Source organism: Amphibalanus amphitrite, unplaced genomic scaffold (assembly GCF_019059575.1).
Source record: "Amphibalanus amphitrite isolate SeventyFive unplaced genomic scaffold, NRLGWU_Aamphi_draft 000475F_arrow, whole genome shotgun sequence".
In the NCBI taxonomy this organism is placed as follows: domain Eukaryota; kingdom Metazoa; phylum Arthropoda; class Thecostraca; order Balanomorpha; family Balanidae; genus Amphibalanus; species Amphibalanus amphitrite.
In genome coordinates this window covers 272997-297988 of record NW_024881969.1, presented here as the reverse complement: position 1 = coordinate 297988, position 24992 = coordinate 272997, and the positions used below count along the sequence as shown (strand labels likewise).

The window sequence follows — 24992 nt, the reverse complement described above, 5'->3', positions numbered from 1 at the left end:
ATTCGCTTGTCACTCTTTCCCCTTGCGATTGATTCACTATCACGAAATCTTTCAGTGTGCTCAGACAGCCGTTAAACTCGTGGTCTGCTGGTCTCCAGAATCAACCATTATTGACAGTCAGTGTTACTGTCTCCTGCAGGACGCGGTCGTGTCTGGGCTATTTGACTTTAACTCCGCATGAGCCGCTCTCAGTGGTAGCAGCTGGAACTGACTGAGTGTGTTCTGTTTGCGTCAGGACCCTGTCGTGTCTGGGCTGTTCGCCGCCGAGAAGCCCGCCGGTAAACTGGTACCGGTCAAGGCGGCCGCAGCAGGCAAGCCGGCAACCCAGAACAAGAAAACGGTGAGTTTGGAGACGGCAGTCGCCTGTTTCTTGACGGTCATGTTCTGAGCTAACAATTTGTGAAGTGCAGTAAGTAAGTGTAGAGCTGTCTTGAAATGAAATGAAATTGAGACTTTCCCTACAACAAACGTGTTTGCTGCTGATTTGGCAGACATTGTGAATTTCAAGTTTTGTGTCAGCTTTTGCGCTGAATCAGTGACGTTTAATTAACTCGCGTCTCAAATGTGTTCGTCTGTCGCTGTAGCACTTATCTGACTTCCGCCGCCCTCCTTTTGTAATTAGGAAGTCGGTCCCAATTTCCGGGTGATCGTTTAATGCCACGCCTAGGGTCTCAGCTCTCTGAAAGTCGCGCAATGTGTCGGCTGCCGGGTCTAGCGGGAGTGCTTGCCTTTTGATGGTGTCACCATGCCGACTTATCATGCCAAACGTTGCTCTCCTATATTACCATGGTCCTCCAAAACTCACCTGATGATGCAATATGTAGACGCTGACACGTGCTCTGCCTGACCTTTCCTTGAGGTGCGGTTAAGGCCGTGTCTGGTGTCATTCTGCCGTGCAAAGGCAAAAACCATTATGTCGGGTCAGAGGCCATTACCTCAGGTCAGAGGTCACCCGAACATAATGGGTTTTGCCTTTATACGGCAGCATTCCTTTTGTCCTCACTAAACCCTATGACGATCGTCTGCGACTACACACTGATATTATCTTCCAACTGCCGCCCTTCCCGCCGCTGACCCCTGTCTCCCCTCTGCCGCTGACAGGTGGGCTCCCAGTTCCGCGAATCTCTCAGCATGCTGATGACCACCCTGAACTCGACCACACCTCACTACGTGCGCTGCATCAAGCCCAACGACCGGAAGGAGGCGTTTGGCTTCGAGCCGCATCGAGCGGTTCAGCAGCTGCGGGCCTGTGGTGTGCTGGAGACGATCCGCATCAGCGCCGCCGGATTCCCATCCAGGTGGGTGTTTGGGAGGGCGGCGGGGGGGGGGGGGGGGGTCAGTGTGTGTGTGTGTGGGGGGGGGGGGGGGCGCCACGACGGGCTGGGGGTTGCTGGTTGGGTCTTATGGCTGAAACAGACTCTTTCCGCAGTCAGGAAATCGCATGCGAGAGCCTATTCAAATACATGGAAGCACGCTCGCATCAATCGCACGCACCTCCCGGATGCGATTGATGCAGGAAGAATTATAATGTATTTGAATAGGCTCTCGCATGCGATTTCCTGAACGCGGAAAGAGTCTGTTTCAGCCTTTAGTGTTGATTTGCGCGTGTTCGTCTATTTGGGCAAGCAGGTTTTTGCGGGGCAGTCGGCTGTGTATTGTGTGTGCTGAGAGAGATTAGAGAGATGTGCGGATAAATTGGAATAGGCAGTGGTACTGGTGACAGAAAAGGGCTAAATGCTACAACGTTTGTGGTGAATACAATATCACATTTATCCCAGCAATTTACATTGCAACATGCTGGAAGAAAAGTTGCAGTGTTCCACAAGTAATGGCTGGATTTCTCGATTTCCCGGCCCACTGTTGCTTTGTATTGAAATCATCCATTCCGTCTTAAATCACGCTTCAGTGCCGGGTTTATCGGCTGAATTCCTGCCTTGCGACTGGCTCCGTCAAATATGGAGTTTCCAATCCGACGGTAATGTTGCCATCAGTCGACCAGACGGCCCGGCCAGCCGGCCGCCGATGTATGAGCCGGGAATGTCAGAGGTCGGCGGCAGGCTGGGGTCACGCGGCTCGTTTCGAGCCCGACTGATTTCCAGACAGGTCGTAGCTCGGTGGTATTTCATTTGTAGGAGAGCGGGTGTCTGGTGGGACTCACCTGAGCTGGTGTAGGTCTGATGAACTGTCGAGGGGTGGTCTGAAAATAGTGCCTGGCGCACACTGGCATCGCTTGTCATTTGTGTTAGCACAGAAATGTAGGCTCATTATGAACAAGTGACGGGAGGGTATCAACTGAGCTTCATCTTGATTCGTGGATTCGTGGGAAACGCATAAACGTCTAGAAAAAAGTCAAAAAGCGAGGAGGTCATGATTTTCCGCTAGTTCCAAAGCTTATGTGGAAGCTCTCATTACGATTTGGGCATTCGCTGAAATACGATTTGGGCATTCCTGAGACCTTCGCCTTCTGACATCAGGTTTCTCTGTCTCCCCCAGGTGGCTGTACCAGGAGTTCTTCTACCGGTACCGCGTGCTGTGTACCACCAAGGACATTCAGCGCAACGACATGCGGGTGACGTGTGAGAACATCCTCTCCAACCTCATCAAGGTGAGCTGAGCGGTGAATGGACTCGCGTAATTATTTTGATTTTATTTTGTTTGGTCTAAGAATACACTTTTATAGCTGATTGAAGGGCATATCCATCTCATCTAATGCCCCCAAAAAATTAACTTTATTTAATCCGTGGCGACGCATCAGGCTTTTGTAAAACACGCTCCCTGCTACAGTTTCACGACCAACAACAAACAACCACCCTATTATCCGTCACTAAACCATTTAACCACAGTGTCACTCTCACTTATTAAACCTGTTTCAAGTAAACTCGACCCAAGTAACCTCCTCATCTCTCTCGCAGGACGAGGACAAGTTCAAGTTCGGCCGCACCAAGATCTTCTTCCGCGCCGGTCAGGTGGCCTACATGGAGAAGCTGCGAGGGGACCGGCTGCGCGCCTGCGGTATCATGATCCAGAAGCACGTGCGGGGCTGGCTGCTGCGAAAGCGCTACCAGACGGTGCGCGGCGCCACCTGCACGCTCCAGAGATGGGTGCGAGGCTTCATGGCGCGCAGGTGAGAGCGGCGGATGGCTGTGGTGGCTAGAAACGGGTCAGCTGGGAGGTGAAGCGGGATCATTCGACAATACAGATAGTGGGGATGAAATGGGAGAGCTATTTGGCAGAGGTTAGACTGGCAGTGTCTTCCGCCGGCTTCTGTATCACTTACTTCGGTTTATTTACAAGACGTTCCGTGGTGGGTGCCTCAAAACCAAACTCAGCATCTTAGGAATATTTCCTTTACGAGGCTCCTGCCGCACATTCTGCTAGCTGTCGACTTATCTCCGGGTGGTAAGATGTGAACCGTCATCGACAAGCTCCGATGACGTATGCGCACATGGCGGTCCGTGCCCGAGTCCCCGGTGACCTCGTCCAGACAGCCCTGCACGACCGGTCCCCTGAGTCGGGCCGGTCGGGTTCGCCGCCGCTGCACCAATCTAGGAAATGGACGCCCGGTGTCGAACTGAATGAGTCTCCATCTGGGTCGTTCCCGGCAGCTATTTAGGGAGATGTGGCCTCGTCGCGGTGATGGTTTTAATTTGGACCGACTCCCGGGCGGCTGACTGTAGCTGGAGCCATTTATGACTCGGCTTTAGTGTGCGGACCAGCTGAACCAGCTGTGCTGCTCTGGGCGGCCATAATTCATTTCGGCGGGTTACTGGGGTGGTGGTTGGAAATATGCATTAGTATAAAGTTAATTGTATGGCATAGACTTATGTAGTATAGTTGCTTAAATTTGGCGACCTAGGGCTAAAAAAGAAGCAACAGTCATCGGTAGTCGCGTACTAAAACCTCGGTAGAAAATAGAGAGCGACAAGTGTTTAATATGTTTTCTTGCGCGAAGTTTTCTCGTGATATTCGGTGTACGATACTGTTTTTATTCCGTATTTGTGTATAACTTTGTAAAACGCCTTTCAATCTCCGCAGGCGAGTGCGTCACCTGCGGCGCACGGCGGCTGCGGTGCTGCTGCAGAGCCAGGCGCGCGGTTTTGTGGCGCGCCGGCGATACCAGCGCCTCCAGCGGCTGGCGCTGGGACTACAGGCGCGCGCCCGCGGCCTCTGGGCACGGCAGCGCTACCAGAGGATGCGCCAGGACCGCGCGGTGAGATGGGCGGGACGGGGTTGAAAGCAAAGGAAAGTTCACGTGTTGGGAGGGGAAGGGCGGAAAAAATAATGGTTGTAGGTCGGGGCCACGCAGCATCGAGAGGCGTGTTCTGTTGTATGGTGGTCTGATGGACTAAAGTCAACGAAGCATTTATATCGCATTTATGAAGCTGAGCAGGCGTTTTGTGTTATCCATAGACTCATGAATGCGAATTCTACTGAGCCTCAGTAGTAATCTTAATTCATCAGAACTGCACGATGGCCCCAAAACACGCCGCATGTGCAGTCCCTCTCAAAGCACAACTTTATGGCCCACACGGTCCCATATCGGTTCATCTGCCCCCGTCTGCCCATCTAACCCCGCCTCCGTCCCGTCAGGCGGTGGTCATCCAGCGTCACGTGCGCGGCCTGCTGTGCCGGCGCCGGTACGCGCGCACCCAGCGCCAGATCGTGCTGCTCCAGTCCTGCGTGCGCCGCGTGATCGCCAAGCGGCAGCTCAAGTCGCTCAAGATCGAGGCGCGCTCCATCGACCACCAGAAGAAGCTCAACAAGGGCCTGGAGAACAAGATCATCTCGCTGCAGCAGCGCATCACGGAACTGGTTAGTGGCAAGTCGGCGCGTGGAGGAGACTTGAATATTTAGGTTGGGACGAGAGCTGGTGCTGCCTGACGTCGTCGGGGTCATTTCTCGTTTGTGTATGTCGCTATGATGGGTTTATTTTACGTCATGCTAATGAAGGGTTTATCAAGTAAATGCTTTTTTATTTTTGCCTGATTTTAATCGATGCTATGTTATTTCGAGCGGTTTGTCCGTCTCCGTTGTATACTCACTCCCCGTCCAACCGAGCATTGTTTCTACTCCGGTCCTTTTTCAACCCCTTTCCCCGCTCTGTCTCCAGTCGTCGGAGCACAGCGGCCTGAAGCAGCGTCAGGCCGAGTTCGATCAGCTAACCGCCGACCACCGCAAACTGAAGACGGAGGCAGCCGAGCTGCGCCGTCAGACCGGCCGGCTGGCAGAGCTGGAGGCCGAGCTGGCGCAGCTCAGACAGCAGCTCGACCAGGAGCGCTGCGAAAAGGTGGGGTGGGGAGGGAGGAGAGAGCTGCGGGGAGCGAAGGTAGAGATGAGGAGAGGGAGGGGACGGCATAGAGAGGACAGATCAGGGTTAAGGAGTTTGTCGCCATCACTGCTGGCCCTTTGGCTTGTACAATAGCGCCGTTTTCCGCGATCGTCCATATAAGACGTCTCGTCGTTCTTTTTATGGCGTAGTTATACAGCTGAAAGGGCATCGCTAGCCTATTCGGTGTCGTCTGGTCGGGCACGTGGTTGCGGACTGCATGTTTTACAGCTACCGTTTTCGTGATCAGGAGGCTGTTCCACACCTGTCATCTCCTGTATGACATCCTGATACCCATACTGATACCGCTGTTGACAGGTCGATCTCGTCAACGAGCGTGACCGCATTGAGAAGGAGGGTCGCGACCGGATCCAGCAGCTGAACGAGGAGAATGAGAAGCTGCGCCAGCAGATCATACGCGACGAGGAGCTGAAACAGAAACAGGAACTCGAGTCCAAAGGTAAGGTGGCTTACCATGCGGTGCTTGCTTTCTGTAGCGTTGTTTCGGCTTCGACTTGCTTTTCGAAATGATGTTTGGGTTGCTTAAGATAATTGTGTTTCGCATCGAGGTCTATCGGTGTTTGGTCCAAAATATGCTGACTGGCTCGACCTTTCATATTCATGTGTAGTCCTTGCTTATTTTACCAAATAAATGGGTCTGCAAAGACATGTTGAAGTTTGCAATAAATTATTGCACTTTCCAGTTTCGCTCTTAATTGACCCTCTCGTCCGTACTTTCTATCCAGAGCTGCTAAAGACCAAGGTGAACCTGGAGAAGAGTGCGTTGAACGCCGAGTACGACCAGGAGCGGATGGCCTACCAGCGACTGGTGCAGGAGAACGCCCGACTGGAGCAGCGCAATGAGACCCTGGAGAAGGAGCTGCAGCGGGCGCGCGGCGGCAAAACGCACAAGGTGGGCCGTCAGGCCGGGAGGGCGGTGAACTGGGGAGGGGTAGGGGGTGCTAAGGTGAATGGGAGCGGTGGGGATACGCTAGAGCGTGAGGTGCCTGGCATTGGCATTATTTGGGTCTTGTGTTACCGAAAAAGAATAGTTTGCTTTACACAGCTGAATTGCGTAGGACATTCACATCCTCAGGTAAGGTTCGTTAGATTTCCGATGCTCATAAGATCCCTGACCGACTTGCCGACACGCTGGACGCCGTCTTTACCGCGCTGTTACTCTCCCACTGACCGATGTGTCTGTCCGTCTCCTTCAGAGGTCCTCGAGCAACGTGAGCGGTGCCAGCGAGGCGACCACGGAGGCGGCGCGGGACGACATCTCCGACCTGCCGAGCATCACCTCCGACCTGCACGACGAGCTTAGTGTAAGTGAGGGATCTTTGCAGGATGTTGGGTGAAGTTAAATGCGAGTGGCGATGCGGCGCAGGAGGCCAGCGTGGACGCTGGAGACAGTGAGATAGGAGGCCGGTACAGGGAAGCTCAGTGTGAGTGGCAGTCGGTTCAGCGAACGAGAGGCACCGGGGTCCGAAGTTTGGCTTGGGACACGTCGGGCTCAGCACACCATAGCGACTATGTCACGACGTACTCTTAATTTAATTGCAGCGCCTCCTATCATAGGATGTTTATTGTTTATTACACTTGAAGGCCTACTGGTATCGGATGAGTTGTCTCAGGCCTTTGATCTCGCGAAACATACCGTCCCACACAGTACCATACAGCACTGTCCCTGACGCCGCGTTCACATATTTCATTTCGTGCTACTAACGAGTGCAGTCTATTGGGCAGGATATCGGCTACGGCTCAGTCCGGTCTCGTACCAGCGATCAGCCCGAACGTAACCTGGAAAACATCGACTGGAGTAAGCAGAACGGCAACCCGGACCTCGACAAGACCATCGTCGTACCTGAGAGGAAGGTGAGCGATTAAAGGAAATAGTTCACTTTTAACATGGGGTTTTGAACTGGAATAGCAGTTTCGTAGCTTGAGCTGAGACTAGCACAAATCAGGAGCTTTTACGGCTCAATGATCACCCTAGACGAAGATATTCCATTTCTCGTTCCGAAAAGAGTGCCTTGCAGAGGAATGTGTGCCTTGCACAGGAATGCAGCCACGTCATCGTCAGCCAATCAGAATGCTGCTTACAGCCAATGCAGTATGCGTAGGTTTGAACTACGCGATATGATTGGTCAACGCGTAATAAGCTTCCGCGTCAAACATTATTTTACATAGAATATAGTTCGTCCTATATTAAAATATAGAAAAAAATTGTTTTTACAAAAAGGTTTTATTTTATTTCATGATCATTTTGAGCATGAAAAATCATAAATCAATAGCAAAAAACTAATTTCAGGAAAGTGAACTGTTTCCTTTAAGGCGGTCAGGCACAGCTCCTACGGTTTAAGTGTGAGGCATTGCTACTTTATAAGTAGGACATTGGAGCGCTGCAACTTTGAATTTTGATCGGAAAATAGTTGTGATTTTAGTACCCGAAAATCTGAAGGATACTGCTATCTCTTTTCATTGAATTGATATTGGTCACTTGAGCTTTTGTATATTGATGCTCATAGGAATGTGCCATTTTTCTACACTGACTAGTTTGATCTCCCTGCACATGAAACTGAACCACGTCTTTTTATACTTGAGATCTTAATGTTTACCAGCCAATCCACACCAGAGTCCGTCTCCACGAGCTGCACCCATATCGCTCATGGTCCCCGTAACCCTGCCGCAGCCGTTGCCGTCTCCGGACGTGAACCTGGTGCTGAAGCTGCAGCAGAAGCTGAAGGAGGTGGAGGCCGACCGGGACCGGCTGGAGCGCCGTCTGGAGCGGCTCGAACAGGGCACGCCCGATAGCGAGAACAAACAGGCACACGACCAGATCCGGGTGAGTAGTCGGTGGGGGGGGGGGTGGGGAGGGGGAAGGGACTGAGGACGGGCCGCTGGGGTGCTACTGTTAACGCCAGACCCCTTGAGACCCTAATTTTTCGCGATTACTTTTAAATGCGTGAAGGAATTTCAACCAAGCTCAGGACATGGCCGTTTCAAGACAGGCCGAAACTTTTACAATTTAGATATTTTATCGCCATTTCAATATTTCAGGCACTTGTCATTGACTCGTAATGTTAAATTTCGAGCAATATTTTCATCCGGTGTGTAGAGGCTATCACCAGTCAGTCTGTGATACGTTATGACGTCACAGCTTAGCCCCGGCTCTGTGGTCTTGGCCTGCGGCGGTTTCGGGCCGGCGCGCGGTCACTCTCGCTGTGGCGGGGAGCGGGGACGGGCGACGGTCGAGCGGTGCCGAAAGCCGGCGGAGTTGTGCGTAGCGTCTTGGCTGACAGTGCCCAGAGAGCGACATGATGACTAAGAAGTCATAAATGCTCAATGCGCATTGCTTCTACAATGCTGATATGTTCGCTGATATTTTTTTTTTTTTTTATAAGCTGCAAATGACGGGCAGATGGCATATAACTGACATAAGGTTAGGAAATATTCACCTGTATTTAAAGCCTATGGCGTTGCAGATAATGCGATAATGGGATGTCGGATGTCACCAAGTAGCTGCCGATTTGTACATCGCTATGCAACCATCGAACAACGCAATAATAAGTTAATTGCCTGAGCTTCACATCATACGGCTCGCTCGTATTTCAAACAGATACCCTACATCAAAAATCGTATTTGTTAGGAATCGTTAACGTTTGTTCGAAGCACGACTGAGTAGTAGGTTGAGGAGTGATGGTCCTCTTGGTCCTATATACAAGAGTCAACAAGAGCCTAACATTTACTTGACCGTCTGCTGCAATTGACTCATAGCACGTGAAGCGTCAGCGAAATTCATAGTCCTTCACAGATGGCAGGGGTGTCGTTTGTACAGAGGTCGCTGATGGGCACGAGTCAATGCCGCAGTCGTGGGCGGAGCCTAATGTCATATGACGTAGAAAGCCTCTATCCAGGATGGAAAAACAGTTAACATTACGCGTCAATGACAAGTGCCTAAAATATTGAAATGGCGATAAAATATCTAAATTGTAAAAGTTTCGGCCTGTCTTGAAACGGCCATGTCCTGAGCTTGGTTGAAATTCCTTCACGCATTTAAAAGTAATCGCGAAAAATTAGGGTCTCAAGGGGTCTGGCGTTAACAGTAGGTGGCGCTTTATTGGTGAGGGCTGAGCTGGTCAGCGTAACCCAATTGTGTATATTCAGTGCATTGTGGGCTAATCGTTTTCTAGCAGCCATAGATTTATTTTACTTTGGCTGCGCGATATTTATAATGACTTTATAAAAAAAAAATGTGACACGGAGTAATTTAGCTCTGCAAAGTCATAGCTAGTGTCAACAAAGAGCAAAGGTCCGTGAAGCAGCGCGTAGCTCCTGCTTTACCGAAGCATGACACGCTATTTTTACGCTTCCGTGCAAGTGAATTATCGCCTTCGCATGTTCCCACCGTTTATATGCCCGTGGTTACCCGCTAAGTGGCTGTGAGAGCTTCACGATCGTGATCTTCCATTGACCCCTGGGTGTTCGCACGGTGGCAACTGCAGCGTGCATTCCGGGGCCTGTCCGTTGTGGCGTACTCCAGCGTTCATGTTTTTGCCAGCGTGAAAGCCCAACGAGCACAGTTTAAGCTTCCTTGGCACCGACTTTTAGGCTGCTACAACTGCATGCAGCTGTCGGATAAGAGAATGAATGATGAGGTGGATCACGATATAAAAAGCCGATGACAATTTAAGACTTTTGAATTTTGGGATGGGTAATTATTCTTGAGTAGTAAAAAAAAAAAAATGAAATGCGTTTATTTAGGGCAAAATCTAAAAATTAGTTACATCCAGCGAACCAAAATTATTTCATCCAAATTTCTTTCATTTTTTTCTTTATTTCGCTGGAATGATTGACATTCCCGTTTCCATCAGTCCACCTGTTACTCTTCCTGGTTACCCATCCAACCGCTTTGTGTTCCCCTCCTCAGCTCCAGGACCTGGAAATAGAGAACGCCAAGCTGAAGGTAGACTTGACCGCTGTATTACTGTGTCCTCAGATGCAGACTGACCACCATATGTTCCGTTTCACAGCTCCAGGACTTGGAGATGGAGAACGCCAAGCTGAAGGCCGACCTGCAAAAGCTGCGACAGAGCATCGCCTCCGGCAGTGGCGACGACCCCGGGAACGACCTCATGCTGCAGTTCCACGCGCTTCAGGTATGTGGGGATAGGATGGGGTGTGATAATTTCGGCGTTTGATGGTAAAACTTTGGCGTTTGGTATGAACAAACCAACTGTCTATTTTGAGGATCCTACTGCAATTTTGAAACATTACTCAAATCTTGGCAGTGGTTTAGTTTTAATCGGGAATGCCGGCCGTGCGATCTTGGACGGTTTCGGTTTCACGGAAATGTTTCCTTTGGCTGTGACCCTTCCAAACGGTATGACTCTGGCTTCGCCACACTTCCCTATACGGCCATCGCGACTATTCCCGTCCTGTTCATGTAGTTTCATGTGCCGCCGTAGTTGTGACCATTCTCCGTGCCTCTCGCTCAGGACGAGCTGGAGCGTCGCCGTGAGGAGTGTATCCAGCTGAGAACGGTGATCGCCAATAACGCCAGCTGGCCGATGCGCAGTCTCGAGGACCGCGATACCAGCGAGGAGGGAGAGGTGCTCATGGCCTTTGAGACCCAGAAACAGATCAACAGGTGAGTGGACAGGAGGCGGGGACGGAATAGGTATAGATCAACGGGTAGGGGAGAATGTGGCCGGAAGAGGACGTGTTTACTGCTTGCGAGATTTGAGCGGCAATAGACGTGTGAGGAGGAGTATTGCGGCCAAGTGGATCAACGGGTCAAGATTACTTTACGCAACGGTTAGGCGATGACGTGGAAAGGAATGGGATCATGAAATGGATAAACGGACTGATAAAAAGAAGATGCTGATTGCTGATGGACAGGTCGGCGGAACAGTGTGATTGGAAGGCGGAGACACATGACAACAGCGACTGTTTCGGGATTCAGAAATGGCCGTGAACTGAATGCGTTTCTGCAAAAGTACGGCCTGCTCCAGCTGACTGAACTGACGGTCTTCTAACTTTCTCCGTGGCGGAAGCGGTCTTCTACCTTTCTCCGTGGCGGAAGCCATGTGCTAGACTGTCGGCGCCGCGTCCAGAGCTTGAATCGTGATCTTCTCATTACACTATTTTAGCTCATGTAAATTTGATATAGGAGAGGTTACTAAGGTGCTGGGAAATTCTCAAGAATAGGGTTGATTGCGAAGAAAATATGGTAAAATAGCTAATAGAGTAGGTCTTAAATGAACAATGTTTGACCATCTTCTTGTGCTCGAATAATCTCATCAGCTTTAAATTGAAGAACCAGGCCAGGAGATATTGCTCTCGTCGAGTCGGTCGTCAGATTGGCTGTACGGTAAAATACACCGGGGTGGTTTAATGAGGACTGTGCTTCTGCTATCGAGGCACAACTTCAACCAGCAAATAAAGGTCCTTTTACCACTTTGATAAGGACGCTATAATTCCAGTCGCGGTCTTGTATAACAGAGATGGTATGTTCTCTAACCTGGGACAGTAATATTTGGCATAAACATCGTTCAGTGATGCTGTGTCCGCTAGATAATTGTCTAACCCTTGTGTTAATTATGGTAGGTAAGTCTTGGGATGTGCTTACTTCTACGGGAAAACTCTGCCACCCAAATGTGAACGTGTTTAGGAGGGTGCAGAGAACCCGTTTTGTATTTAATCCTTCAATAGAAGGCATCGTGTTTTTGGCACAAAACGTCTATTTTGTAGTTTCTTTTTATCGCCTACGCTCCATTCGGCACTGTGCAGAAATGTTTCTGTTGGAAGAAGGGTATTTATCAGGTTTAATTATATTCCCGTCAAAGAAACCCACGGCAGGGGAGACTAATAACCCTTAGCAAACGTAGTTTGGTCGTTTGAACTCTTTGGCGCCATATGCAGTCCAAATGTTTGTTTTGCATTCATTGCAATTCAAGTCACGCTTATGTATAGCTAACGGTCACAGATGATTAGGTATATGAAGCGGAAGATGTGTAAACCACAAACCCAGGAAACCTAAGCGAGTAGCATTTACTGAAAAATTGATGAATGGGTGGTGGAGAAAAAGAGAGGCTAAAAATGCGTTCTAAACTTAAGTTGCGATAAATTTAGAAAGGCACAGAAGTGCGTGAGCCAGAGCACAGAATATGATTCCTTATTTTTATCCCATCCTCTGCGCATAACTTTCCCTGATAACAGCAGTCGTCGACAATTTTCACACACCGTGACGTCCGTACGTCCGAAACTGCCGCGATATTCTGGGACTGGCGTAGGTATGGCCGGCAGGCGGTGCTGGGTGCGATCCCTGTCATTGGCGGGTCTGTCTCAAGGTCGTGCCTAACCGCGTTCGTCCGAACCGTGGGATGGTCCGGATCGCGCAGCATCCAGCCATTTGACCAGGCCGGTACTATCGGCCGCACGCCATTGTCCCAGCTGACTAATCACTTTCCCTAATGGGCCTCAAAGGGGCCGACAAGGGAAGGTAGGTGTCGACCGCCGCCGGCCGGCCGGCCGATTGGTGTAGATGTGTTGGCTAGGAGGAAAGTTGGATTGGTTGTATAGCGGTGAGCCGTGAATGTGTTCTGTTATTCTGGCCGAAGAGCCCGCGGCCCAGCCACGATAATTCTGAATGGCGTCGCGTGATAGCACTGACGTGCGAGGGCGGGCTAAATTAACCCAATTCCGTCACTTAACCCGCGCCCCAGTGCACAGTGGGCGATCCGGCCGGTGTAGCCTCGCGAAACCTATCGGCATTCATAACATCCATGTTTTTGAAGCTAGAACCACAATATTTAGGAGCAACCTTCTTGAATATCCAATGAGCATATGTTTTAAATAAGGACTATCTCTTATAGGATTAGTGCTCTGTGGCGAGCTTGCAATTTGCCTAATTGCTGCTCGAATAACGCATGAATACTTTTGAGGGTAGGTCGAAATTTATGACGGTATTAGCTGGGTAGGACATTGAAATGGTGTGTACCTCCGTAGAAAATTGCTTCCAAACCAATTTTTTATTCAAACGATTATGCCCTACCAATTTATACATATCATGAAACAGCGTAAATCTCGCCCGGCAAGGCCCCATTTCATAACGTGACCCAAGCAGCGGGTTTGGTTTTTGGTAAATAACTTCGCAAAAAATGGCCGCAGAACCACGATTTTGACATCGTCGTGTTCGTCTTGCTCAGGCGCGTCGAATGATATACTTTTGTTCAGGTGAGGCCACCGTAAGGTCAACCTGATCTTGACCTCGAGTCAAGGTCAAGTCAGAGGTCTTCAAATCACGAAGTTGGTCGAAGGAGGTCATATCGCATATCATTCGATTCGGCAGGTCTTCCGGAGTCCATTGGTGACCTTGTCGACTCTCTAGCTCAATTTGATCGGGAGTTATTGACGAAAAACTCGTATGACCCTAGTGACGTCATAAATGACGTCATGCAAGGTCAACAATGCAAAAATGCAGCATCAGATCTTGCAAGGAGTGCATGAAGTAACGATTCCATGTACTTGAGATAATTGAATATCATTCCTGGCGCCAAAATAACAGTTTTCATATTTCCCCATTGACTTATAGGTGAGGTCACGTGACCAACCTGACTTTATGTGACATTTAGGAAAAATCTGAGGTATACAAGTGTTAAGACCTCTGAAGGACAATAAGTCCTGCAAGTCTCACCTCCCTGTGAAAGTTACTCTGGCACTGAGAGCGTTGCAAGGTTGCGACATCTGAGGATCGTGCAGAGGTTCATGTATGACGTCATAGGTCAGTGACCTGACCTGACTTGAAAGTGCGGTTGGTGTCACAAGATCCAGCGTGCATCAAAGGTCAGGTATGCCAGGTTGCAGCTCTCTATTGCCTGGGTGTTTTGAGCTATCGCGAAAACACCCTTTGGGGCATTTACCACTTATGCTCAAGTGCACCAAGCCACGGCCAACCCTTAGAAGAAAAAAGTGTCTGGATGCCAGGGCAGCAAGTGGCTGCAAATTTTCACTGGCTCCCCTAACAGATAGTGTCTCAGTGCATGCGATACAGCATTATTTTCAGTTCATCCTCGTAAAACTTTTTTTGTTGGGCTTGGTTAATTCAGTGAACGTAATGTTCAGTGGTAGAGAAAAAATATAAAAAGCTAACCTAATTATAAGACATTTTGAACTGATTTTGTCTACTTGCTTTCTATGGCGGAATCGTCTAAACATCTAAATTTCACTTTCCATGCAAAATGGATACTCAACACCTAGCAATTTCATCGTTCCGCAAAATATTCAAAGAGCGTGAAAATCGGCTGTGATTATCCCCCTTATGAAGTGTTACGGAACGCTGTCTTTAACGATACTTTTGTCTACGAAAAAATGTCTCCTGAGCCATGCAAATGCACTAATCGTAATCCTTGATGAATTTTCTGTCGACTAGTATGCGTTGTTTTCCAATTTTCGGAAAAAAGTGTCTTTGAGGTTTCGCGAGGCTAGACCGGCCCGATCGCCTACTGTGCAGTGGCGGTCTCCGCCAACTTCGCCCTAGTGAGGGGGGGCATATGTTACCACCCACCTCTAACTCAAAAACTAAGAGGGCTAGAAAGACGCGGTGAAAAGCAGTCGATAGCTCTTGATGCGTACGTTTGAAAGTATTTCGGTCATTTTTCATCTTAGAGCAATATTGGGGTCACCAGAGGTCATCAAAGGTCAAAATTAGCGAATTGTCATTATATTTTTCAGAAAACATGCCATTATCTCAGGAACTATGATAGCTAGAAAAACGCTGGGAAAAGCAATCGATAGCTTTTGAACTCTTCTTTTGATAAGGTCATCATCAAAAATGACCTCAGGTCAACGGTTTAGCCTCCAGAGGGCAAAAACTCCAAAAATAGCTGTTTTTAAGAAAAGTGTTTTTCGACAATAACTTTTGACTAAAAAATGCTAGGTCATTTCTAATGCCAGAATCGTGTTCCTCTCGCCGAGACGCGTCGAATGAACTATAAGTTGACCTTGAAAGGTCAACTTCAAAATTTGACCTCAGGTCAAGGTCATGACCTGACCGAAAAAGGTCATGTTGCATATCAGTCGATGCGTCTCGGCAAGACAAACACAATGAGGCCAACCCCAGCGTTCTATCTCTTTCCAATCGAGAGTTATTGGCAAAAAACTGTTTGTAGCCTCAAATGACCTCGGATGACCTTTCAAGAGGCTATCAGCAAAAAAGACACCTTGGTCGTCACGGGTGGTCCAAATCATTGTTATCCTGAAATATTTGGACTGTTCCTATGCGTACACACGGATCTAGAGGCATTTTCGTTTTTCTCCATTGACTTATAATAGAAAGGTCACGCCACTGACCTGACCTTAGGTCACGCATATAAAAAATCCGAGATATACAAATTGTAGGCACCCATAACATCATGTAATCCACCAAGTTTGAAACCTCTCTGACAAACACTGCAGGCTGGACATGATTGCAAACTTTTTTTTAGGCTTGGTCAGTTAACTTGACCTAGTGACCTGACCTGACATGACCTGGGGTCAAAAATTTCACACTTTGTCCAAAATTGATGTACCAAAAGCTACCCCAAGCGGCGCGGCGCTACGCGCCGCGGTTTTTTATTTATACGAAAAAAACGCGACAGGGTGGTAACATATGCCCCCCCCCCCACTGGGGCGAAGGTTAAGATCGGCGTTGTCTGTAGAATTAGAAGCTCCTTATGCAATCGGCCTCTTGTTTTTGTCTGGTGTATCGCTACCGGTATTTGCTATTCAAGTCACACACTGCATCTCATTAACGGCAGTTCGCAGTTACGTCGCCGCCACTAAGCTGTGACGCCACTCGAATACTAAATCTGACATTGGTAACTGGTAATTACCACCATCAAGGTGCCCGACGCCGAAATTATCATCTACAGATCCTGTCATATTTTCACATAACCTTTGAAATGACAGGGAACTCGGACATCCCGGAAAAGTGTGATATTCATCCCAGCTATATCTCCCTCTCCCTTTCATGAGCGCGGCTCTCGCGTGACTACACGGGGGTGTTTATTTCCGCAGCGTGCACGGACAGATGACTGCGGTCACTGCGACCGCGGCGGCCGCGCTGTCAGCTGGGTGGCGGCGGCGGCGGCGGCGGTGGCGGCGGCCGCTGACCGCTGACCCTGCCGCCCTCCGCCGCCCGCCGTCCGCTGTCCGCCCGGTAAGGCCCGGTCCGGTGGCGGCGCGTCAGTTGATAGTGCAGCGGCGGCCGGCCGGCCGGTCAGCGTTGATCGTCGTGACTTGGAGACGCGCCGTCCGCTAGGAAAGCCGGTCCGGGGCGGGCGGGAGGCCGATCGTCGACCGGTGTGCAGTGCCAACGGGGAAGGATGGTGCCGGATAGTGACGGCGGTGGTGTGATCAGTGCGGTGGGTGTCGTGAGTGGTGTGAACGGGAGTTGGGGCGATCGCTGAGGATTATACACGCTGATATACGCGCTGAGTAGTAGCTCAGAGCACGGAAAATACATGGTGAGTGGGCGATGATTGAATTGACGGACAGAGATGCACCTCTACCTAGTTGGACATCTCTTGCTGCTAATATTGAATAAGTCTTTTTCCTTATAGTGCATACATCACTTCCTCATTTCCTGGGTCCCAACGTGCAACAGCGCTGGATTGATATGAGGAATGTGTTTTGAATGTTGGACAAGTACCTAATTTATTATCACTATTTGAGGAATGTGTTTTGAATGTTGGACAATTAATTTCTTATCACTATTTGTCTTGTAATATTTTTCGTTTACTTTCCGTTATATTTACTTTCGATATCAGTTCCCTATCTTCCGCGGTTTACGACGGACGACACGTGGACATTCAACAGGTGTGGGTCAGGGTGGCGGCGGTACCTCCCGGCTAGTCGGTCGGTCACTCTGAGTCGCCTTTGACGGCTCGTTTGTGTTTCTGAGGCTGGTCAAGCCGTTTCATCGGTCTGCTCCGTTGGCCGTGCGCTTTTATATCTGACGCGGTGATTTATCGGGAAAAGGCACGAGGACCGGGGGAACTGGTTTGTTGTCCCTTTCTCGTTCTCAACAAAACTGATTTAGGGATTCTCAGTGTCAAGCAATAGACTCAATGTTGTTCTTGGATATTCTGTTTGTGGTGATTGAAACCAACAGCATTTGTAGCTCCCCTTTATCTGTATTAACGATATATTGTTATTATTATGACAGACATGCTATCGAGTGTATTCTTTAACTGGATATGGAGACATGCGCTAAGATACTTATCTGTCTGGCTGTTTGCAATCTTATTGTCGACTTCTGTTGCTCTGCTCGTTTGTATGTATGACTGTTGATAAAATGTAAATGAGTTCCGTTCAGCGGGCGTGAATTGTCCTGTGCGTGTTTTACAACTCTGACACGTATTTCAACTGTCCACTTATCCCAAGTGTGACAACTCCACTCGCCCGACCCAGCCCGTGTATGTATCCCGACATGTGTCTGCTCCGTGCAGCCGTCCCCGTTGTATTCACCACCCGTCTGACACTGCTTCTGTGTCTCCGTGTCCACAGGCAGCTGGCAGAAGAGCTGCACCTGGAAAAGGAGGAACGGGTGCGTCTTCTTCAGATGGAAGCTGAGTACCGCCAAGAAATGACGCAACTCAAGGCCGACAACGAGCGTCAACAGAAGCTCATCAGCCAGAACCTGGGCAGCGCGCACACCGGCCAGAACGAGGCCATCATGCAGCACGAGATCACCCGGCTCACAGCCGAGAACCTGGTCAGTCCTACTCACGGAGACTCACTAGTCCAACTCACTGAGACTCGCATAGCTCTGCTAGATAGGCAGGCTGGTCATCGAAACTGAAAAGCATCATAATAGGTTTGTTCCCAGAGCTTTAGTAACGCTGTGTTCTTTAGCTCTGATTTTAGCGCTGCTCTGGGTTGGGATGGGTACAGCCGTCTCGCCGACCGTGACGTGAGGGCAGCCCGCCCGGCCCTGGTGACAACCCCCAACCCCCGACACGGTAGCACGCTACACTCACTGCCCGCACCAAGCGTCAACCGACCCTGACCGGCCGACCCGTAGCTTCACCTGACAATGGTACTGGTGAATGCCTGAAGCCCGATCCGGTCATGTGGGGAACGAGATGATAGTTGACGTTCGAAGTTGTTTGTTTCAATGAGTGGTGTCAAATTCTCCTCGTGTTTGGTGACTAATTCTCCTCGTGCTATATTTTATCATGGCCAGCTTAGGGTGCATTCATTGTTCATGCCTGTGGTATGCTATCGCGACGGCTTTCAACTCAACAACTTGCTTGATAGTGTGGTGGTTTACTGAGGGGCTGACACGATATGCAGATTGTAAAACACTCGTTGATGCGCCGTTGCCTAAGGAGGGGCGGAAATTGGTGCAAATGTTTTCACGTTTTCTTGGGAGGAAGACATGAACCTTTGCGCCAAGATTAAACTCTTTACTACATACATATTACATATATCATTTGGTTGCTCAAGGCTAACTTAACTCTCATCTGTCTGATGTAGCCTTTGTTGTCTGATGGTTCTGATGTCTTCCACCCTATAGCGTTTTATCCCATGCCTTACTACCGTCGCCCGCGGTGCCAGCCTCTAATGACTCCGACTCCTCAGATCCTACCCTCCCGCCCTGACGCCCTGTCAACCTGTCGGTCTACCGAGACACGCATCCAGCCCGGTCACGGACCGCGTGTCGGTCGTGGGGATGGGTTGAGACGGCGGACGGGCGTGGCCGGGTCGCCCGGCGGCTGCCTTAGAATTCTGACTTAGTCCTGAGGTGGTTCAGGCGGTGTGTGGCTGTCGTAGAGGACTGGTCTGGTGGGTTTCTGGCTGCGTGTGCGGGATTGGCCACTGACTCTTGGGGTGAGCAGGTGGATAAGAGTCGTATATCATACTGACGTGCTTTTTATTTTATTTTCAGGATCTGCGCGAGAAGATCGACAACCTCGCGGAGCAGGTGAAAAAGTACAAGAAGCAGGTGAAACTGTATGCCAAGAAACTCAAGGACATGGGAGGTAGGTCCCGCACGCTCGAGCAGCGGGTACCCAAGTACTCATTGAGGATCATCATATTTAGTCGAGGCTGCACTCTCCTTATAGACTTAGAGAAGCGTTATTACAAACCTCCTCTACTCGTATTATGTAGTTAAACAGACGTTATTTTCTTCAAAGATCAGTGACATTTTTAAATTCAAGGTAGGTACTCGTCATTAGCAACCTAGATCCACCTGGTACACTAGCTGTTGCGTAGTGTAAATGGTACGCCCCGGTGTTACACCCGCCATGCCCTGATAACCCCGGCACTGAGCTGTCCGTTCCCCTCCAGCCAGCCAGCAGAAGCGCCGATCAGGCTATTACGGTAAGGCGGGGCCGTCCCAGACCCGGTGCACGAGCTGGCACTGAGGGGCTTCGCTCACAGCCTGACATGGTTGCATGCGTTTTAGTTTGGGCTGCTTCGGTCTACCCGAGATCATTGTTGGTTGCGATCGGCATGGGGTCTCTTCATGATTATGGCTGATAAGAATGACATTCGTAATCTAGGGGTTCGGTTAGAACGAATATACTAGCACAAAGTGGCAGGATCAAAAGTGCTGTTTCCATTTAGCAGATACCTGGGACTTTTCAATATGCAGATCAGTTTTAAGTCCAAGAAGTTCTCAATACCAATGGACTGGCGGCGCGTCTGTCACCTAACTAAGGCGAGCTCTGTTTACGGTAGATGGTGCAGTTGGACGACCAGGCTACTCTTTTTCCTCCGTCGTTCGGTGAATTCCAACGTATAGTTTAGTACTACTGGCTCAAAGTTAATATGTTGCGGTTCATATGCTGCTCATCACTGCGTGGAGAATCACTTACCTGCTCTGGGATTTTCTGGATAATCCCAGGATGCACGTAGATCCAAGGCGTTGCAATAGTTCCTTGGACTTTCTGTGTAAATGTCGAGAGTGGGTTCTGGTTTCCTATTTATTCCCAATTTTTTTGGTGAATCGTGACGTCTTGCGGTGATCTAATCGAGTTTGATTTCCGACTTGTGACATTTCAGACTTGGCTTGAAGGTCTTCGACATTCATCCGGAGTACGAACATGGAGTTTTGCAAAGTTACGAACGATCAGTTACGTTCATTTCATTCGACTTTGGAAGCTTCGGGTTCTGCCTTGATTCCATAGTTGCCTCGGCTCTTCACCCATGAATAGCGTTTCTGCTCCATTTGAATGGAACAAGAGCAATTTTTAACCTTCAGAATAGTGCGCATTTATTATTTTAAGTCTGCCTTCCGCTGCAGTAAACTACCAACCACCTTGACACGTCGCAGTTGCGTCTGTCTCCGTCTCTCGTCCGGTGTCGGTCTCCATCCGGTCTACGGCTGTGTTGTGTCCGCGGTCGTCTCGCTCCATCTCAGTCTGTATCAGTCAGCATTCGTTTCGACCTCCTTCGATCCCCATGTCTCGTCAGTCTGACACAACGCCCTTCATCCGGTGTATAGGCTCGTTAGCGAGCGTCGTGCCGGTCCCGTACCTTCCATTACCATGGACCGCGGACCGGGCGATGCGAAACTAATTGGAAGGTATCTCGAGACCGGTGACATGAAGACTAACGAAAGACACCCGCGCGAAAGCAGGCTGGGCACGGCAGTGATATGAATTTGCAAATTTTCGATGTTGACTAGCTGGTGGGGTAAAATACTTCGTCGTCAAATTCGTCGCCCATGTTCGTGTTGTCTTATCAGTCTTTTTTTGTATTTTATAAAATGCATGCCTTTCTCCGCACTGGCATGCCGCCCGAGCGGCTTCCTCGGTACCGTCCTCAGCCATGCCCCTCAGTGCCGCCCACTAGGCCGAACGTCCAACTCTGTGCCATTGTGGCCGGCCGGACCGGCGCGTGACGCTGTAATTTGGACCGGAGAGGGACCGCGACGGCAGAGCACACCGTCTCCCGGTGCCGTGTCTCGACCGCGAGGCTGGGCCATGCCAGTGCCGGGATGAATCAGTAGGCTGTTAGCGGGGCTGCAGCTGCCTGACTAGCGGGATAGTCAGCAGGTGCGGCGGCCGGGCGCGGGTGCTGAGTTGAGGTGCAAACTCGGTGTAAAGGCACCCGTTTGATGTTAATCATTCTGTGCAGTTGATTGACTTTTTTGGCTATTCTCAAACCAGATTGCCCTACAATGGATTACTGCATTGCTCCATTGCAGTACAAGAGCGATGAGAGTTGGACGTTGGTGCATACCGTGCCCAAGGTGCATACCGCTGCTCCAGCTGGTAATCGAACGACACCGCGGTGGATCCGTTCAGCTCGTCACGATCAATTGTCACGCGTCACGACCAATCCTGCACTCCGTCACGACTCGCTCAACTCGTCACGATCAATACTGGTGGGATCGATCGGGCGTCGCGTCACGCCCGGTCCGTCACGGCTGCCTGCCCCCCCTCCGTGCGGGGGTCGATCTGGCGGCCTCTGCGCCTGCCACCTGCCCGGAGCGGCAGCGCACACGGTACCCCGCCTGCCACCTGGCACACCTGGCCTGACCCGGCCTACAGCACCGCCCGGTCGGCACGGCTGAGTCGTAAAGCTGATATCCGTCTCCGGTTACTGTCTGGGGAGGATTCGGATCTCTCTCTCTCTCTCTCTCTCTCTCTCTCTCTCTCTCTCTCTCTCTCTCTCTCTCTCTCTCTCTCTCTCTCTCTCTCTCTCTCTCTCTCTCTCTCTCTCTCTCTCTCTGTCTCTCTGTCTCTCTCTCTCTCTCTGTCTCTCTCTCTCTCTCTCTCTCTCTCTCTGTCTCTCTCTCTCTCCCTCTCTCTCTCTCTCTCTCTCTCTCTCTCTCTCTCTCTCTCTCTCTCTCTCTCTCTCGCTCCCCTTTTCTTTATGTTTCCCTCTCCTATTCTGTCTCGTCCTTCACTCCTGTTTCTGTCTCTGCCTTCTCTCCGCCCTTATTTCCCATCCACTCTATCCACATCCTCCCGTCCTCTCTCCGTCTCCTCTCGCAGCAGGAGGACGGGGTAATTGCTGCGGTCGCCGCCGCTTCTGTAGGGGATTAGCTCCGGTAGATTGAAAAACAGGCCGCTCTCGGCCCATGGCAGTGGCGGCGGCCGGCGCTGGCCCGTTACAGTAATTGATGTGCGTGTTATTGGCGACATTCAATGGACGGAGTGCCGCAGGTACCGCTGGCTGGACGGCGAAGTGTCAAACGGAGGCTACTGAACGGACCGGGGCGGAAACGGGGTTGGTGGATGTCCTGACCTGACCTGTTGTGGATTCGTGAATGGCCAGAGGAATTCGAGAGTCAGATGACGGATTGACGGCCAGGTCAATGCATTGCAGATAGGAGAAAAATCCAGCTGTACAGTGGAGGGCTAATCGTTCTTGCGACGTCTTTTGATGAAAGCTGCTGCATCTTCTTGTGTCTTTGTGCGTATGTGTATCTTTGTATCTTTATATCTATTGATATAAAGACACAAAGATATACAAAGATCGTTCTTGTGTATCTTTTATATCTATTGATAGCTTCCTGACTTTGGGACTGTTCATGTGATCTCACCTTTTGATGCAGGTGTGGACGGCTGACTCACGAACACCTTGTCAACATTCTCCCATCCTGACACCCCGCCTCGTCGTGTCGACGGCAGCGACGCTGCTCTGGAGTACAGCGCTCGTGGCGGCTCTGATTCTCATGCAAATGGCCGCCGGGCTGGGCCGGTGTCGGCCGCTGGGGCACTTCCCGTCCGGGCCCTTTATGATGGTAATGACGGCGACCCCAGTGACCCGGTCGGGCGGAGCTCGGGTCGGTCGGACGGTGTTAGCGTTGTGTCGGCCGGTCGGTGCAGTCTCCGATCGGCCGCGGAGCCAGCCGAGCGAGCCGTGCCGTCACTCGACAGAACGGGCCGGGAGTCTGGACTGTTAAACTGGAGCGGTTGGTAGTGAGGAGTCGGGAACGCAGCGGGAGCTTCTGAGAACTGTGCAGTGGTGGAACGGGCTGACTGGTCCCCAGGGGACGGCGATGCGTCTTTGGAGCGCGGGACGGCTGGAAGATAGATCCACTGTGCTGTGATTGGCAGGACCTGGTGCGTATGGTGAGCGTTGACTGCTCAGACTGGCTGAGTGACTGACCAGACTGGCGACAAGTGTCGTGACAAAGAAGTTACCCTCCGTTCCTGCGAGAGACTCGGAAGATGTCGTCAGTCTGTTTATCGGCGCCTCTTTGATGCATACTCGTCAGAGATTATAGGACACCGCCCCACTGCCAACGTTTACCGCTTTCTTCAGACCTTGAAGAGGACCGTTTGAAATATCTGTGTATAGCTCCGTTCAAGGATCCATTTCCGGGTGAGTATGTCATCTGTAGCAGTACCGCGATTCCAGCGTGAGGCTATGCTGAGATAGGACGAAGCATACGGTCCGAAGGCTGCATATGATGCAACTCTGTCCTTGGCGTTGTTTTGTCGTGATGCCCAGATCCTATCCAGCTTCTGTTTGTACGACGCAGGTTATCGGCGTCGTGAGTAGGTTCCTAAGCGTAACGGCTGACAGGATAGAGACAAAAACTCGACCGGTGTCGTCCCTGGCGACAACCCGTCATAGCCACAGTCACCAGCATACGCGTAGTTATATCGAGGGGCCAAAAACAACAGCGACTTGTCGACGCTTCATCCGTTACTGCATTTCATAGTGTGAGCAGCCTTGATAGTGTGGTCCTAGTAGTGTCTGGGTTTTTCGTAGTGTGGGATGAGGGCTCAGCATTATTATCGTCCGATGCAATTTTGTTTCAATGTTTAAATGATGATTTTGCGCTGCTTTCGGTGACTGCTCTCCATTGTCGTGCATCATGCTTTTTTGTTGAGGGTAACGCTTGTTTTGAATGTCTCCGCTCCTCCTGCATGTTCACCTGTGTTCTGATCTACGTCACCCCGTCCCGTGCCACCTGTGCGTTCTGAGTCATCTGACCTTGACTCGACGACGCGACCGATCTGACGTCTGAACACTTGGACATGCTGTTACCAGTCACGTGACTGCTCTGACTTCTGAGACACCCGTTGGCCGTGCTCTGTCACCCTTTGTTGCCAGTCACGTGACCGGCCTGGGACGCTCGGTGGCCCTTGTCGCCAGGGGAACTACCGAGTGATGCGCTACGATTCTGAAGAAGCTCATCCATGTACAGGTGGCACTGTTGTCCCCCGGGCTCGGCTACTGAAGTCTTCCGTATTGGGCTGTGTGGAATGGTCAGTTCGGTCGTCGTTAGGGCTTGCGAAGGTTCGGCGTGTCGTCTTAGGCTATTCTTACCAGTGCATTGGTCCTACAAGTGTTGTTAGTGTGGTGTGGAATCCTGCTTTTCATCACTTTCTTGGGCGTGAGTATACTTTCGTCCGCTTTGTCTCAGAAGCTTCATCATCACGCGCCTGACTTACCTATTGTTTCCTTCTTATTGAATGGATGCAGCCGTAGAAGACAGTCGTAGATGTCATCGGCTCAATTTGCCGCCGTTTATTAGTTGTTCCGCTCATTGAGGAAATGTGAGGTAGCTTACGTATTGTGAAGTGACGACCACGAACAGCGAGCAATCAGTACCCCGTACCCTATCTGTACGATATCCCGCTGAAGTAACGCCATTTCTGTGTATGTCGCTGACGGGATGTTCAGATAACATCGTGAGCAGCAAGAGCTT

At 50.5% G+C, this 24992-nt stretch overlaps 1 protein-coding gene across 4 annotated transcripts in view; it reads left to right on the top strand.

The window, feature by feature from the left end:
- LOC122392221 (unconventional myosin-Vb-like) overlaps positions 1-24992 on the top strand; it is a 62022-nt gene that overhangs the window by 26387 nt on the left and 10643 nt on the right. Inside the window, exons 12-28 of one of the 4 annotated variants that reach the window (XM_043386840.1) lie at positions 236-340; positions 1102-1298; positions 2494-2605; positions 2913-3124; positions 4036-4210; positions 4591-4812; positions 5111-5287; positions 5645-5786; positions 6073-6239; positions 6544-6651; positions 7073-7201; positions 8019-8171; positions 10360-10485; positions 10825-10976; positions 17876-18083; positions 19260-19353; positions 19664-19696. In XM_043386840.1, coding sequence (XP_043242775.1) covers positions 236-340; positions 1102-1298; positions 2494-2605; positions 2913-3124; positions 4036-4210; positions 4591-4812; positions 5111-5287; positions 5645-5786; positions 6073-6239; positions 6544-6651; positions 7073-7201; positions 8019-8171; positions 10360-10485; positions 10825-10976; positions 17876-18083; positions 19260-19353; positions 19664-19696 — 2512 coding nt within the window. Of the gene's footprint in view, positions 1-235; positions 341-1101; positions 1299-2493; positions 2606-2912; positions 3125-4035; positions 4211-4590; positions 4813-5110; positions 5288-5644; positions 5787-6072; positions 6240-6543; positions 6652-7060; positions 7202-8018; positions 8172-10359; positions 10486-10824; positions 10977-17875; positions 18084-19259; positions 19354-19663; positions 19697-24992 lie in introns of all 4 variants that reach the window. The other 3 variants (XM_043386839.1, XM_043386841.1, XM_043386842.1) reach the window with 3 other exon arrangements.